The 15633-nt window shown below is 38.1% G+C and overlaps 1 protein-coding gene across 3 annotated transcripts in view; it reads right to left on the bottom strand.

Annotated features, from left to right (window-relative positions):
- Window positions 1-2770: 2770 nt before the first annotated feature.
- Window positions 2771-15633, bottom strand: part of ADGRA3 (adhesion G protein-coupled receptor A3) — a 133150-nt gene continuing 120287 nt past the window's right edge. For all 3 annotated transcript variants that reach the window (XM_058300372.2, XM_058300376.2, XM_071217162.1), the window contains 3 exons: window positions 10459-10604; window positions 6812-6907; window positions 2771-6668 (listed from right to left, as the gene is read on the bottom strand). In XM_058300372.2, the coding sequence (XP_058156355.1) occupies window positions 5426-6668; window positions 6812-6907; window positions 10459-10604 (1485 nt within the window). In that variant the 3' untranslated portion in view covers window positions 2771-5425. The remainder of the gene's footprint in view (window positions 6669-6811; window positions 6908-10458; window positions 10605-15633) is intronic.

Genomic DNA, 15633 nt, shown 5'->3' with positions numbered 1-15633 from the left:
ATAGAATGGGTAAAAAAATATGGCCCATCTATATGCTGTCTACAAGAGACTCCATTCAGATGTAAGGACACAACCAGATTGAAAGTGAAAGGCTGGAAAAAGTTATTCCATGCAAATAGTAACCAAAAAAAGTAGTGACACTAATATTGGACAAAATAGATTTAAATGTGAAATTGTTATAAGGGATGAAGAAGGTCATTATATAACAAAGTGGGCAATTCACCAATAGAAATAATCATAATAAATATTTATGCACCTAACCTGGGTGCCCCAAATATATGAGGCACACACTGGCAAAACTGAAGGGAGAAATAGGTGTCTCTACAATAGCAGTTGGAGACTTCGATATACCACCCTCAGTATTGGAGAGAACTTCTGAACAGAGGATAAATAAGGAGTTTAAATAATATGATAAATGAACTAAACCTAACAGATATTTTAAGATCATTACACCATCAAAACAGCAGGATATACATCCTTTACAAGCACTTGTGGATCATTCTCCAATAGACCCTATGTTGGGTCACAAGACAGGTCTCAATTAATTTAAAAAGATTGGAAATTATGCAAAACACTTTTTTTGACCCTAATAGAATGAAGCTGGAAATCAATAATGTCTGGAAAAAGGGAAAATTTATAAATATATGAATAATAAATAAAACACTCTTAGTATACTAAATTAAGCAAGGTTGCTGTATATAAGCAAGCTCAATGTATTAAAAAAAAACATTAACTGTATTTCAATATACAAGACAACAAATAAAAAAATTAAAATAATGCCATTTATAACATCAAAGCCCATAAAACACTAAGAATAAGTCTAATAAAAGATGAGTGGCTTCTACACTAAAACCACAAAATTACTGTTGAGACAATTTAAACATGGCAAATATAGAAATATTCCCTATTTATAAATTGGTAAGTTCAATACATAAAAATGTCAATTCTCCCCAAGTTGATTTATAGACTCAATGATCTCGATTAAAATTCTAGGGTTGTTTTTATTTCTTGGTGGAAACTGACAAACTGAGTTATAAATTTAGGCCAAATGAACAGAATCCAAAACTAAGGCAATCTTGAAACATAAAAAAATAGTTATCAAGATTTTAATGTTTGTAGGTCAACTGGAGGGGTGATTAAGAATTGCCTCTTACCTCACTTCACCCACAAAAATTAACTTGGGGTGGATGATAACAGATCTAAATGTATCTGAAAAAAATCAAGCTTCTAGAAGAAAATACAGAATATCTTCATAACTTTGTGATAGGCAATAATTTCCTATACAAAAGACACAAAGCACTAAATATAAAAGATTGATAAACTATACTTAATTAAAACTAAAAAAATTTATCCAACAAAAGACAACATTAAGAGTTAAAAGGGCAAACCACATATACTGGGAGAAGTATTTGTGACACATATGTCTGACAAGGTCTTGTGTAAGAACAAAGACAATCCAATTTTTAAAATGGGCAAAGATCTTGAACAGGCACTTATGGCCAGTAAGTACCCAAAAAGGCACTCAACTTCATTAGCATCAGTTAAATGCACATTAAAACAAAGGAGATTAACAATCCACTTTCACCAGAATGGCTAATACCAGAAAGGGTATGGCATATCTAGATTTTGTGTGCATTATTGTGGGGAGTGGGGTAACTGCTTTCGAAAATTATTATCTTATGACCTGAATATACCCATGAGAAATGAGTGTGTTTATCCACTCACAGACAAATCTAAGAGTGTTCAACTCATGTGGTAGAATAAAAAATAAATTTTTGTCCACACAAGTTGGATAAATGTCATATGTTGAACAAAAGAGGCCAGACACAAAAAGAGTACACAATGTAAGATTATACCTGTAAAATGTGCAAAAAAACAGGCCAAACTAATTAATGGTGATGGAGATCAAAATGTCATTTCCCTTTGGGAGGGTAGAATTAACTAGGAAGATCCACCAGGTAGCCTTGCTGGAGTGTTGGCAGTATTCTATACCTTGATCTGGTTAGTTCTAAATGAATGTTTACAGGTGACAGTTCATCGGTCTGTACACTTAATATTTGTGCATTTTACTATATTTAAGTTATACCACAATAAAAAGAAAAGTAGTTTCAAGGCAATTCACTTTACCTAAACTGAATGAATTTGAGGTCTAGTACTTAAGCATTACAAGGGATGATTCAAACTTTCAGAAAATGAGTCTTCAATAAAAATTTGAATAATAGTCTTCAAATAATTTGAAAGTATGAATATTAACAATATAAGCCCTAAGACTGAATTCTGAATTTCCATGTGCATTACTGAATTCTTTTCAATGATGTATCCACTGTTATTTCTAAAAATTGACCTTCATATAATCTGCACATCATTAATCAAACCTAGTTTTTTTTTTTGTATTCCACAATGGATCAGTGCTTAAAAATAGGGCTTTACAATGCGATTGTGAGTACAAGGTGGAATAAAGCTCATGGTTGCATATACTGAAAATCTATCACAGTGGCAGTCTGGTCATTTGTTCACCAAACCACGTCCCTTTCCTTCATGGATACAGTTAGATGACATTTCCTCACCTCTTTTGCAGTGCAGCATGGCCGTAACACGGTTCTGGCCAATGGACTGTGGGTAGAAATAAATATGCCACCTCTAGCCCTGACCCATAAAATCCATTTGCTCTCCTCCATTCTCCAAGGAAAGACTCAGGGAAGGATAAAGTCTGGGCAAGGAGAGCCCCGAGAGAACACTCTTCCAGGCTAGTAACATTCAAACCAAATGGTGATGTGAGCCAGAAACTTTTACTGTGTTTAAGCCTCTGAATTGGTGCATTTTTTTTTAAAACAGTACTTTACCCCCACACAACATAAAAGCTTTTTAAAGGTACTTAACAAAGCAGTAAAAATTGTCAATCATGGCTGACTACTAAATTGACATGTTTACTCAGTTTTACAAAAGAAAGGATAACATACACCTTATTTATTACTGGGACTCATTGCTTTCATGTGGAATGCTTTCTGGACACAATTTTCAATCTGTGAGCTGGTACACGTGACATATCTTGCATATATATTTGCTCGTTTGAACAATCTAAATTTATCTGTACAGCAAATTTCATCCATATTATATACAGAGATGGAATGAACAAAATGATTGCAAAATTAGAGATGTGATTAGCTGGATTCTCTACCATGTCTGAACAACCTGGTTACAAATGGACACTAAGAGCCCTCTGAAAATATTTTGAACTTTTTGGAGATCCTTGGAATGCTTGGTATAAGGTCTTTACTATCCTCCTACAGCAGATAAAAGATTAAACTCATACACATTCTCTTTTCTTCCACTATTTTGTAAACATGACACAATCACGTTTCAAAAAGCCTGAAACAAAACTTTGTTGAATGGAAGTCCAACAAGATATTAGCTAGAATTAATTCTGCGCATTCCATCTCTATAAGAGAAGGCAGTGCTCTGTCTCAGACTACATTTACAAGTACAACGGTCCTGTAAGTTCACACTCATTACCCATTCTCAAGTATCCCCAAATGAAGAAGACTGAAAGAAACTATGACCAAAGGCTGCCTGGGGCTTCAGCTTACATGTAGCTGGGTACAGAAAGGAAATGGAAAGACTAGCACTACTTACAGCAGTGACTAAGTTAATATATGAAAAGCACTAATTAGAAGAGTTCTTGAGATATGCTAGGTAAATATGTGTTTATCAATCGATGCCTCCAATAGCCCAGTAGTATCATTCACCAGAAGTTTGCAATGGTCAGTATAGACCTGATTTTTAGATTGGAGGCCTTAGGTAAGTTACTGTGACAGTTTGAATTTTGTGAATCTCAAAAAGCTCAAGATTATATCTTAAGCTGATATATTCCCTTGGGTGTGATACCCTTTGATTGCATTAAATTGTTGAGGGGCCTTTTGATTACTTGACAAGATCAATTTAGGGCTTTTGATTGGACTAAGTCACTGAGGCATGACTCAGGTTGAGTTTCTGCCCTTGCTAGGTCTAATAAAAGGGAGCCACAGATAGACAGACAGTGGCAAAAGGGACCTGGCATATATGATTCTGCATAAGAGAGAGGACTATTTAAGCACAAAACCCCCATGATGCTGGGCCCACACTGTAGTTCAAGAGAAGAAGATCGCCCATAGTTGAGTTCTGGGAGATGAGCCCTGAGGGAAAGGCAAGGACCTCAGCAGAGATAGGCGGCCATCTTGCCTTGCCATGTGGCAGGACTACAGAATCTGCCAGTATACAACCTTAGTGAGAAACTTTCTGTGATAGTGCCTTGATTTGGACATTTCATGGCCTCAGAACTGTAAGATTTTTCCCTTAATAAATCCCTATTGTAAAAGCCAATCCATTTCTTGTATTTTTGCATTGGTAGCCTTTGGCAAACTAAGAACAACTACCAATTAAAACTTTTGGAACACAGCTGTTTTTGTCTTATGGAATGGAATATATAACAGTAATTTGGGATGAACCTAAAGGGAATTTTTATCTGGTTGTATAATCAGAACCAATACTAAATAATCCAGAATGGTAGCTCTCCATTAATGTTCAATAAGGTATGTGCTGAAACAAACAAAAGCAAATTAGAAAATTAAACTTAAATAAAAACCAGGTCATAAAGGATTTTAAAAGAATATTACTAGGGAGCGGATGTGGCTCAAGTGGTTGAATGCCCACCTCCCACATGGGAGGTCCCAGGTTCAGTTCCAGTGCCTCCTGAAAAATAAAAAAAACAAAAAGTAAAGTAAATGAAAAAACCAACTCAGGGGAGCTGATGTGCCCCAACGGTTGAGCGCAAAATGTCATGGAAAAAGTAAAACAATTTAGAAAGGTTTTAGGTATTACTATTTTCAAAAAAAACATCCTATGAAGTCCTTTAAAAACTTAGGAGCTCATAAACTATATTTTAAAAGCACACACAAATCCAATAAACCTTGATTTATATGCCATAACTAGAACTCACCATGTAAAATATCTGACAATAATTTATACATAATTTTCATTAAAATATCCCAATATATAAATTTTTTTAAAATAGAACTAAATGTTTTTATTGTATAATATGACACTGACACAAAGACAAATGCCTATTTATTGTATTAAATATAAGCCTAAAATATTAGGTAGGTATCAGATTCTAAACTACACTTCAGATTCCCAAAATGTACCAGTTGGTGCTTTGATAATTAAAATAATGTTTTCAGAATTGTTGTTTTGTGTTTTTTTTTTAATTCATAGAAAAGGAACTTTTAGGGGATATAAAATAAGAAAAATCCAAAACTTAGAAGTTTATTAAAAATTCTTTTGAATCCCTAAGGTGGTTGTAAACAGTTTGTTTTTAAAAATGTTCATAGCTTAGAGGAATGTGAATATCACAATTTCTATATTTTTCTGATGAGGAAGCCCACCAATGCTACACAGTCGTTTCGTGTTTCCATAATCCAGTCCTAACATTGCCAGTGCTATCCGTACCAAGCAAGGGTCCATCCTGCCCATTGCTTTTAATTGGTCCATTCTGAATGGCCAAGTTGAGGCCATAAGACTTCTGCTGGCTTTCAAGTTCTGCTGCAATTGGCTTCCTTAATGCATCTTTTTTACTACTAGTTGAAACTGGCTTTTCAAAGTTTCTGCTGCTTTTTGGAAGTGTGCTACAAGCATCACTGCTATCTTGTTGGGGTGGGTTGTACTGTCTCTCTCTGTAGGCCAAATAAGCTTTTCGACTCCTTGAATGTCCTTCATTACTGCCAGGCCGGCTTTTAGGTAAGCCATTCTGCACACTTCCTTCCACGCTTGTTGGGACATCATAGGCATATTCTCTTAGCACTGTGAGTCTGCTTGCCCGGTGTCCCTTACTTCTGTTTTTATGATGGCGACTTGGGTGCACATTTGTTCGAAACTGAACTTCTAAAGGCGCCACGTGCATTTTAATATCATTATCCATTGAATGTTCTGTCAGACTGTTATCGAGCTGAGGCATGGAGTTCAAAGGTAGAGAACTGGCATGGCACTGAGCTGCAGCAGCCTGCAAATTTGTTAATTTGCAGCCTTGGGAGGAATTTTTAAAGCTTGATGCACTTTTGTTTGTGCATGAAGATTCTGCACTGCTGTTGGTACACTTAGGGGGCTCTCCGTTCGTCCCACTGGAGCTGGGGGGCTGGATGTTGACCTGCACAGAATACGAGCTCCGTCCTGGGCAGCAAGTCATGATCCAAGCAAGTCTGACATCCTCCCTATTAATGCAGTGGTGAACCATGAGGAACGCACTGAAGCTTAAACATGTAGCTCCAAAAAAAAAGCTGAAAACCAAGTCCAAGGGATAATACAAAGAAACTGCCAAGGCCCCAAACATCCACAAAGCGACGTATAAGAGCAAAGTGAGGCTGGCTCCCAAGAGTTGAGAATGAAAAGTGTGCTCATTTTCCAATGCCGATGTAGAAATCAGTGACAAAGACATTGAATCCTGATGATTTATTTCGCCATTTTCATTGACTGCCAGTCTTTGTTGTTCCTCGGTGGGCTCTTTAAGCTCGTATTTGCGTTCAGGGTGCCGTTTCAACTGAATAAATATGCTTAGAAAATACATGCAGTTTACGAAAGTGATGAAGCTGGCAGGCCCATAGAAGGCTCCCAAGGAGGGTTCCCACGCCATCCAGCAACTAGGAAAGAAAATGGTGAACCAGCTCAGATGCTACATAATTGAACAAACTATTTATGAATTTCCAGTTAAAACCTCAGTGCTTGGGAAATACTTAAGAGAGAAGCAATTGGGTCAGGGGTAGAGAAAATATGAAATACTCACTAGGGTGCATGTGGTCGACTGCCATAATTCTTGATGTTTGCTGCAGCTGTTATGCCGCAAACTATGATGGGGATGCCGCCACCAATCAGGTAAAACCTAGAAGGAGAAATAGTGGCTCATTATCCAAATTTACTAAGGTATGTTTATCACAAAATCTCAGTGCTTCAAAAGCCATTAGATGAAGATAATTTATCATTCTTCTTCCAGTAATAAGCTGAGAGTTAATGCTTGGAGGCTATTTTTTGTTTATGTGTTTGTTGGTTGGTTTTGGATGTCTTCAAGCACAAGATCTATTCGGATTTGAGTGGAGGAAAGCTGGTCAACTTCTGCCACCTTGTGGACAGGCTACATAGCACTCAGCTATTGTCAACTGCTGAGTTTTCAGCTCACACTTTCTCCAGAGGTTCGAATGGGCTTCTTTTAGGCGCAGCTGCTAAAGTGGAAAGTTAACCCAGGCAGTAGCTTGAATTGTACTCCACACATACACACACACAGAGATGGTCAATTCCTAATCCCTAATACACGTGAATGTGACCTGGATTGGAAATAAGGTCTTTGGAGATGTAATCAAGATGAGGTCGTACAGATCAGGGTGAGCCTTAAATCCAAAGACGCGCGTCCTTGTAGGAAGGGACACGCACAGAGGAAACCGTCTTGGGTGAAAAGGGACAAAACAGGAGTGTTGTCGTTGTAAACCAAGAAACCAAGAATCCACCCAAAGTTGAAAGAGACAAGGAAGGATTCTTCCCTCGGACCCTTAGAGGAAACATGAACCTCCCACCACTTTGATTTTGGACTCTAGCCTATAGACTGTGAGAAAACAAATTCCTATTGTTTTATGCCACCACGTTTTTGACCATTTGTTACAGCAACGTAGGAAACTAACACAGTCCACTACAAAATGAAATTTAGGATCTCACTGTGCTAAAGTTCAGACAAAAAAAATACAACGTATTAATTGGTTATTAACGTCAGGGAAGCCTGCACGTTCCAGGTCCTCTGGCTACTGCACGTGCTCACTGCCAGTCGCTCAGATTGAGGCAAGGAAGGTACTTAGATCCCAGCAAGCTTCACAGGGGTACTGGTCTACCTGATTCCCTCCCCATGGAATAGCAGCAAGAAAAACGACAGCACAGGAAGAAGTAAGTGAAACAGAATGGAGGGTGGTCCTACAAAAGAAAGCTCTGTGGCCCAAGTTTCTCTGAACTCTGCAAAAAGAAACAAACTTCCTGCCTTTTCTGGGTCATCCTCAGGAGTCTGCCTTAATTTGCCCCTTCCTGAGATACAGCCTCAAATCCTGCATTGGCTGGATAAAGGTAATATTCATGACACATTTTTCCATGTATTGTTTCTTATTCATGACCAAATACAAAAATCCATAAATATGAGATTAGTATTGCTGAAAATACAGCTAATTACCCTATAAATCTCTAACCTTGTCTTCTATTTCACATGTGTGACCTTTGCCTTTTACCTAATTCACATCCACTTCTTACACGAAAAGAAGGCATCACTTACAAAATTAACCTTGTGTTCTGCAATCCTGCGTTATTTTCAACCCAGACTCCCTGCTATCAATTAGTCCTTATTTTGCTGCTTTAAAATCTTCTCCAGCCCTTCTTACTTTCAGCCTATATGCTTGTGTTAGTTTTCCCCATCCTCTCAAGCCCCCCTTAATCTACCACCCTCCAACCACCCTCCCATCAGGGACAAAGGAATATTAGCATCATCATTTGCCTCACTTTTATTACCTTATTGTGGGGCTGCTTCTACCCACCATGCTACTGAAACTGCCCTCTCTTGGGTCAAGTGTCCCAGTTAAGTTCAAGGGCATATGGAGGGTAGAGGGTGGGACAGGAGCACCTGTTTTAAGGGTTGATCTTTCAAAGTCCAAAGCCAAGGGGGTATTTGTGGGTCAGTCAGGAACTGAAGAGAGTTGCCTTTTACCTGCCCTTAGTGTGTTTGCATATTCTCAGAACCTGGCAGAAAGGAATAGCTAGCTGCCTAAAGGTAGGATTCTCTAAGCCAAACACCACCTCTCATTTTTCCTAACACAAGTGACCATCTGACTCTGCAGCCAGCACTCCTACTGCCCCCTTATCTTCCATGGAGCCACTTTCCCCCTGAATCTTCTTACTTCTCTAGCATTCTCTTTCATTTATACCAGTGACTCTTCCACAACCCAGATTAAACCTTGACATGCCCCATTGAGCACTCTTCTTAACTAACTTCTCCCTGAGTGATCCTGTTCACTGTCATTGCTTCAATGACCACACATGTGCCCCATTTCTATAGTGTGCCTAGCTCATCTTCTCTGTTGAGCACAAGATTTCTAAAACTATAACCATCCCAAAAGAAAGTGCTGGTGTGCCTACCTCCCCTGTCCTTGGCCTCTACTCTCTATCTACTTCTATACTTCTTTTCTCAGACAATGGAAATGACATCTGCCAAGCAACCCCAGGTTAACTCAAGTGGATGATTTTACATCCGTCTTCAACCTTTCCTCTCACACACACATCTTCTATCTAGATGGTCAACACTTCTAAAGAAACTATCCCAAGCCCCGCTCTATTCTCTAGACCACTGTTCTGGTTTCAGTCCTCACGGGGACTATTCTATGACCTCAGTGGAATTCCTTATTCATAGCCATTCCAATTTATGTTCCATGTTAATGCCATAACTATTCTTCCTAAAAAAAAAAAAAAAAAAAAAGACAGCTAGGCAGACCACTTCCTTAGTCAAAACTCTTCAATGGGTGTCCTTCTATAATTTAATATGGCCCCACAGCTTCTTACCCCACATTCCTGCTAGTTTACACCAAACATTAGTCTAGGTTCCAGCCAAACTCCATCCTTCAGTGTCTCCTCAGCCCACCACATAATTCTGTATTTGGAGTACCACCTCGTCCCTTGGTTCCAATCCCACATCAAGGTTTATGCCAGTGTAGAGCATTTTCTAATCCCACCACAGCAATCCTCCCAAATTAATGACTCCTTCCCCTGTACTCTCAAAGGTCCTAATTCCACTACAGCTTTAACAGTCTTTATTACAGTCGGTTCTTCCCGTCTATCTCCTCCCACAGATGTACACTCTTCAAGGGCAGGGACAACTTTGTTAAGTCCCTGACCCAGGGCTGAGTATCACTATCAGGCAGTCAATCAACTCACTCTTTACTGACAGTTTTTGCTCCTCTAGTTTGATAATCTGGTTTTTATCATATTGAATAGGAAGGCCACAACTCAAAATCAAATTTCTTTCAAAGAGAATTATTAAATTGATAAACACTTAGCAGATTAAAACCCATGACATCTGACCTCAAGGAACTAAAAATAGCTAACATTCCCACAGAGTTGACTGCATGGCTCCACATCCATCTTAGTGCTTTCCATATTGCCTCCTTTATTTCCCACAACAGCCCTCCGAGGTAGTATCATCCCCATTCACAGGTGAGATGAAGGCACAGCGAGGGTACAGGAGACCAAGGACTCACAGCTAGGAGGTGGCAGGCTGGCTTCCGAATCCATTCTTTTATTTTCAGACTTTTTCTCAAGATTTTTCTGTTATTATCTATGACTTTGGTTTAACTAAAGCAAATAAAATATTTAATCACTATTTAAGGCAGTAGAGTAAAGAGAGATATTTGATACCTGAGCATCGGTCTGGGTGGAGGTGGAGGTTCATCAGGATCCTGGCAACTTTTAGCTTTTTTAGTGACTTGTTTATAGATATTGCGAGCTGTCACTCCGACCCACAGGACTGTGGCAAGAGTGGAATAATGAAGAATTATCCCAACCTAGAAGGAAAGAAGATTTAAGAATAAATAACCCTGACATTTAAGTGCCATAGCTCCCACTAAGGCTTATCAAAATGACTGGTTAAGTGATATTCAAAACCAATTCAAAAAACAGAATGAAGACATAGTCTAAGGATCAACTCCTTTCACAAAGCACTCTTTAACAGACATGTAAGAGAGGTTATGTCCTCTTAACACATGAACCAAAAGCAGGATCTAGGAGACCTACAGACTTAATATACCATTCAACTGATTCCAGGACAACATTAAACCAAATGTTAGGAATTAAGAGTTTGATTTCTAAACCACATTTTAAGAAGGAACATAATGGGTGGAGATTAAGTAGAGGGTGAAAGCCATAGAACACAGAGAATAATAAGCTTTAGAGCAAGAAATCTGAGTTCTAATTCAGAGTTTTTATATACAGCAATGGTATAAGATGTGATGGTTAAGGGGGTGAGCTCTGGAATCAAAAACACTGCCTGGTTTTAAATCTGACATCCCATATATATATCAGACCTGTTGTGTGGCCTTAACAAAGTTACGTAACAATTTGCGCATTGGTTTCTTCACTTGTAAACTGAGAATAACATGAAAGGAAAGTGGAGTTAAATAAAACAGTTACATAAAACATTTAGCACATTGTCTAGTACATAATAAGCAGTTTATAAGAATAACATTACTATTATTATTTATTGGGAGTGTGGCTTTGAAGAAATCATGTCAGCTCTTTAAAATTAAGTTTCCTTATTTGAATAATGAGAAGATGATCAATAGCCATCTCTAGGGTTTTTGAAGGGATTTAATGGGCACAATACCTAAGACATAACAGGTGCTCAATAAATAGCTGGTATTCACAATATATGTAAATTATTTCACTAATTAAGTTACATCACAGTGGAGCTATATGGTGGGTTTATCCTGTGAGCTGTTTTTGAAGCAACTCTAGTTGAAGATAAAATTCTAGATGAAGATATGTGTAAGGTAAGAGAGGTTTAAAATCTACTTTAAGAACAATAAATTCATGTGTCATTAGAGCACCAAGCACATAATCTAGCTTTCTTAATCAATTAAATACTTGCTTTTATCATTTCTTCTTTTACAATTGTTATATGTAAAATTCTATTAATGAAAATCTACAAAAATAAAAACCCTCATTCTAAAGGGATGGGTCTCCAACCTTAACCAAATCAAAGTAACCGACTGTCAAACCTAGGTCAATACTACAAGCACTAGATCACCTTTCAGAATTCATTTTAACAGGAACTAATTTTCAGTGAAAACTGGGCAATGTCAAAGGCCAAGTCTCATTTTGCAGGGAAATAAACACCATCCAGACTAAACCTTGCAATGACTCTAAGAAGTGGTGGGAGGGTGGATCTGGCTTGGTCAAACTAAAAAAGTCAAAAGTTATCTTCTTAAAAGAGGAAACTGGCTCCTTGGTTCCCATCAGTTTTGCTGACTGAACTGAAAAGCAAAATTTATAGATAGAAGTAGAACAAAAAGCTTAAAATGCCCTTTCTGCTAACTCACGTTATGCCAAATACTGTAAATAAAAAAAGAATAAATGAATTTGGTGCATAGAAACCAATAAAATTTAAGGCAAATCCTTGAAATTGCCTGAAACCGGTAGGCACTAGTTATTACCAGAGTTTTTTGTAAGGCAGGGTTCAAAAGAATGAGCAATATGGCTTTAAAATACATAAGTGAAAAAGTTTTTTTCAACACCGAAAATGTGACAGGATTTTCTTGGCTTTAGATCAGGGGTGTGGGGGGACTTGGTCTTCAGGTTTTTAAGTGTTTTCTATGGCACTTCAAAATTTCTAGAGAAGTGTTCACCCCTGAAAGATACTGAGGCCTTCCAGATAAACAATTCTAATAGTGGACTCTTAGGAGTCTGATGTCTAGTCTGGTAAGAGAGTCATGTAACCAAATCACCAAATATTCCACAAGAACCAGAAAGCAGCAGGAATAAGATCTAACAGAAAGGGTTTTCTTATGTTTCCTTCTATCTATCCAATATTTGGGCTATCCATGAAATACTTCCTTTCTATCCCATTCTCTTCTAAACAAGTTGTAGATGAACGTGAAAATTTGGTAAACAGTTTGGAAATAAGTCATCTAATTCATAGGGTATACAAGTGATTAATTAAATGCAACAGATTCTAACTTAAGAAAGTCAATTCCAAAGCTGCAAAACTGGTATGAAATAATTATCCTAAAGACTAAAGAGTTCCATTTTATATGAATGTTATCTAAGTATAAATTCTCCCATATCTAAGACCAGGCTGAAGCACGATCATATTTTTAACCACCAACACATCTAAGACAGTACAGCATACATAATAAATATGCTAAAATAATCTTTATGATAAATACAATCATGTATGCATACATAAAATTAAAAACAGTAACAGCTTCCAATACCAAAAACTGTATGAGAAAATTTTGTATGCAATTTTACTTTATCCACTTTGCATCACCTTTTGGTCTATACCCTGAGTTAACAGACAAGAAGACTGAGACAGAGAAGGTAAATCATCCACCAGGGTTCACACACAGTGAACGACAGGGCTGTGATTCAAATCCAAGACCATTATTGTTTCTATGCTAGCCCCGCTTTACAGTAACGCTCAGTGATGGAGGGAGCACTCAGAGTCTAACAGATCACTATGTCAATCATGCCTCAGCCACTCAGTAGCCTTGGTAATTTGGGGCAAGTTATTTCAATTCTCTCCGACTCAGTTTATGCATTTATAAAACATATGAATAAGAAGTACCTCCTAGGTTTAACATGAAATTTAAGATAACACATTTGCAGTAATCACCAAGCAGAAGGCTTTTGATATTCACTGGTTAGATTTTTCCAAATATATCTCACTTGCCACTGATACAATCCTCTTGTTAATGGATATAAAAGGATACCTGAGAAGGTCAGTTGGCACTATATTAAGTAGATGAAATCACAAAGTGGTAGAGCAAGGAATTAAATAAGATCCAACTGAGTAACTGTGCTGCATAGCTACAAAAACCAAGGACCAAAGAATAAATGGTTAAACAATCATTTGGCAGCGTATCATGAATACAACCCAGGTCACTTCGAACCTTGAGTCAACAGTTCCTTCCTCAGTCATTCTGCAACTTAGCACTCCTTCAACACCTTTGACAAAAGAGAGTTCAAGGCTGTTTGCCTAGAAATGGCTTAGGTACCAGAGTGGGGAGTACCTGAGTGGCAGCACTTTAACAACCAAAACCAATTACTATGAAGAGGAAACGACATTAAAACCAGTTTATGCTAAATCAATTAATGTAATACACCATGTGAACAGAATGCAAGAAAAAAAATCACATGATCATCCAATGGATGCAGAAAAGGCATCTGAAAAAACATAGCACCCTTTCTTGATAAGAACACTTAGAACAATAGGAACAGAAGGAAACTTCCTCAACATGATAAAGTGTATATATGAAAAGCCTACAGCTAACATCACACTTAATGGTGAAAGACTGGACAAGGATGCCCACTGTCACTGTTATTCAACATTGTACTGGAAGTTCTTGCCAGAGCTATAAAAGGCATTCAAATTGGAAAGAAAGAAGTAAAACTTTCCCTATTTGCAGATGATCTGATCCTATATTGAGAAAATCCTGAAAAATCCACAACAAAGTTCCTAATGCTAAACAATGAATTCAGCAAAGTGGCAGGTACTAGATCAATACCCCAAAATCAATAGTAATCCTATACACAGGTAATGAACAACTGGAACAATAATCATGGGAAAAAACCCATTCACAACAGCAACAACAAAAAAAATCAAATATCCAGGAATAAGTCTAACCAAGGATGTGAAACACCTGTACACAGAAAACAACAAAACTTTGCTAAAAAAAAAATTAAAGAAGACCTAAATAAACGGAAGGCTATTCCATGTTCATGGATGGGAAGACCAAATATGGTTAAGATGTCAGTACTATCCAAATCAATGTATAGATTCAACGCAATACCAATCAAAATACCAACAGACTTCTTTGCGGAAATGGAAAAGCCTATCACCAGATTTAAAGGGAAGGGTGAGGCTTCTGGAAAGATGGAGAATTAGAGAGACACAGGACTCACTTCTCTCCCAGAAAAATAGCTAGAGGACAGGCAGAAACAGCTTGGAAATAAATATTTTAGGGCTTAGAACACCAGGGGAAGTCTGGACACCACTGAGAATAGGGAGGGTCAAAGGAAAATAATCTCAATAGAAAAACTCTGTATGTAAAAGCTGCAGCTGCAGGCATCTATCCCCCTACCCTCAAGGTGGACACCACTGAGTCCTCTGACCTTTGGCCAGCAACTATGGACAGAGGTGGCTGCAGGGGTCCACCTCCCCAGGAAAGGGGAGAAGGAAGCTGTCTAAGGCTGATTCAGCTTTTGGCCAACAAATTCGGTGTGCTGTGTTCCAGGAGCCCTTCCAGACTGGGTAGGGCTGAGAACCAACAGCAGAATAAAGAGGTCCAACCCTTTCCAGCACACTCTCTAGTGACTGGGACAGGTTGTTGAGGACACAGAGGGAGTTGGAATTATTTCCTACCCAGGAAAAGGGAGGGGACTTCAGGCAAAGGTTGGAGAACAGCTTCTAAGAAAGTTTGACATTGTTTTTTTTCTTTTACTTATTTTGGTACTTTATTATTATTTTGTTTGCTTTCTTTTTCTTTTTTGAGCAAATTTGACTTTCAAGGCTCTAAATAGCCCTGAGGCAGGAAACTATTACATTACTGCAGTTGGTGTTATGGCAACCACATCTGGACCAGGGTTCAAGTTGGGAGGTCGATCAATGAGCACCATCTCCTGACTAATCCAGAAAGTGCCATCAAAGAAACTATAAATAAGAGAGGCTTTTTCAAGACTTTAAAGCCTCCCTTCCCAAGGTCCTTGGAAGTAGGTCTGCAAACCATTACTGGGTCCATAGTCCAGATTTGAGCAAACAGGGACAATCCTAAAAAGCCAGAACAGGTTGAAGCAAGAATCAAAAAATAGCATTAA

Source organism: Dasypus novemcinctus, chromosome 1 (assembly GCF_030445035.2).
Source record: "Dasypus novemcinctus isolate mDasNov1 chromosome 1, mDasNov1.1.hap2, whole genome shotgun sequence".
In the NCBI taxonomy this organism is placed as follows: domain Eukaryota; kingdom Metazoa; phylum Chordata; class Mammalia; order Cingulata; family Dasypodidae; genus Dasypus; species Dasypus novemcinctus.
Note: the sequence above shows the minus strand (reverse complement) of the source record. Positions and strands in the feature narration are given on the sequence as shown.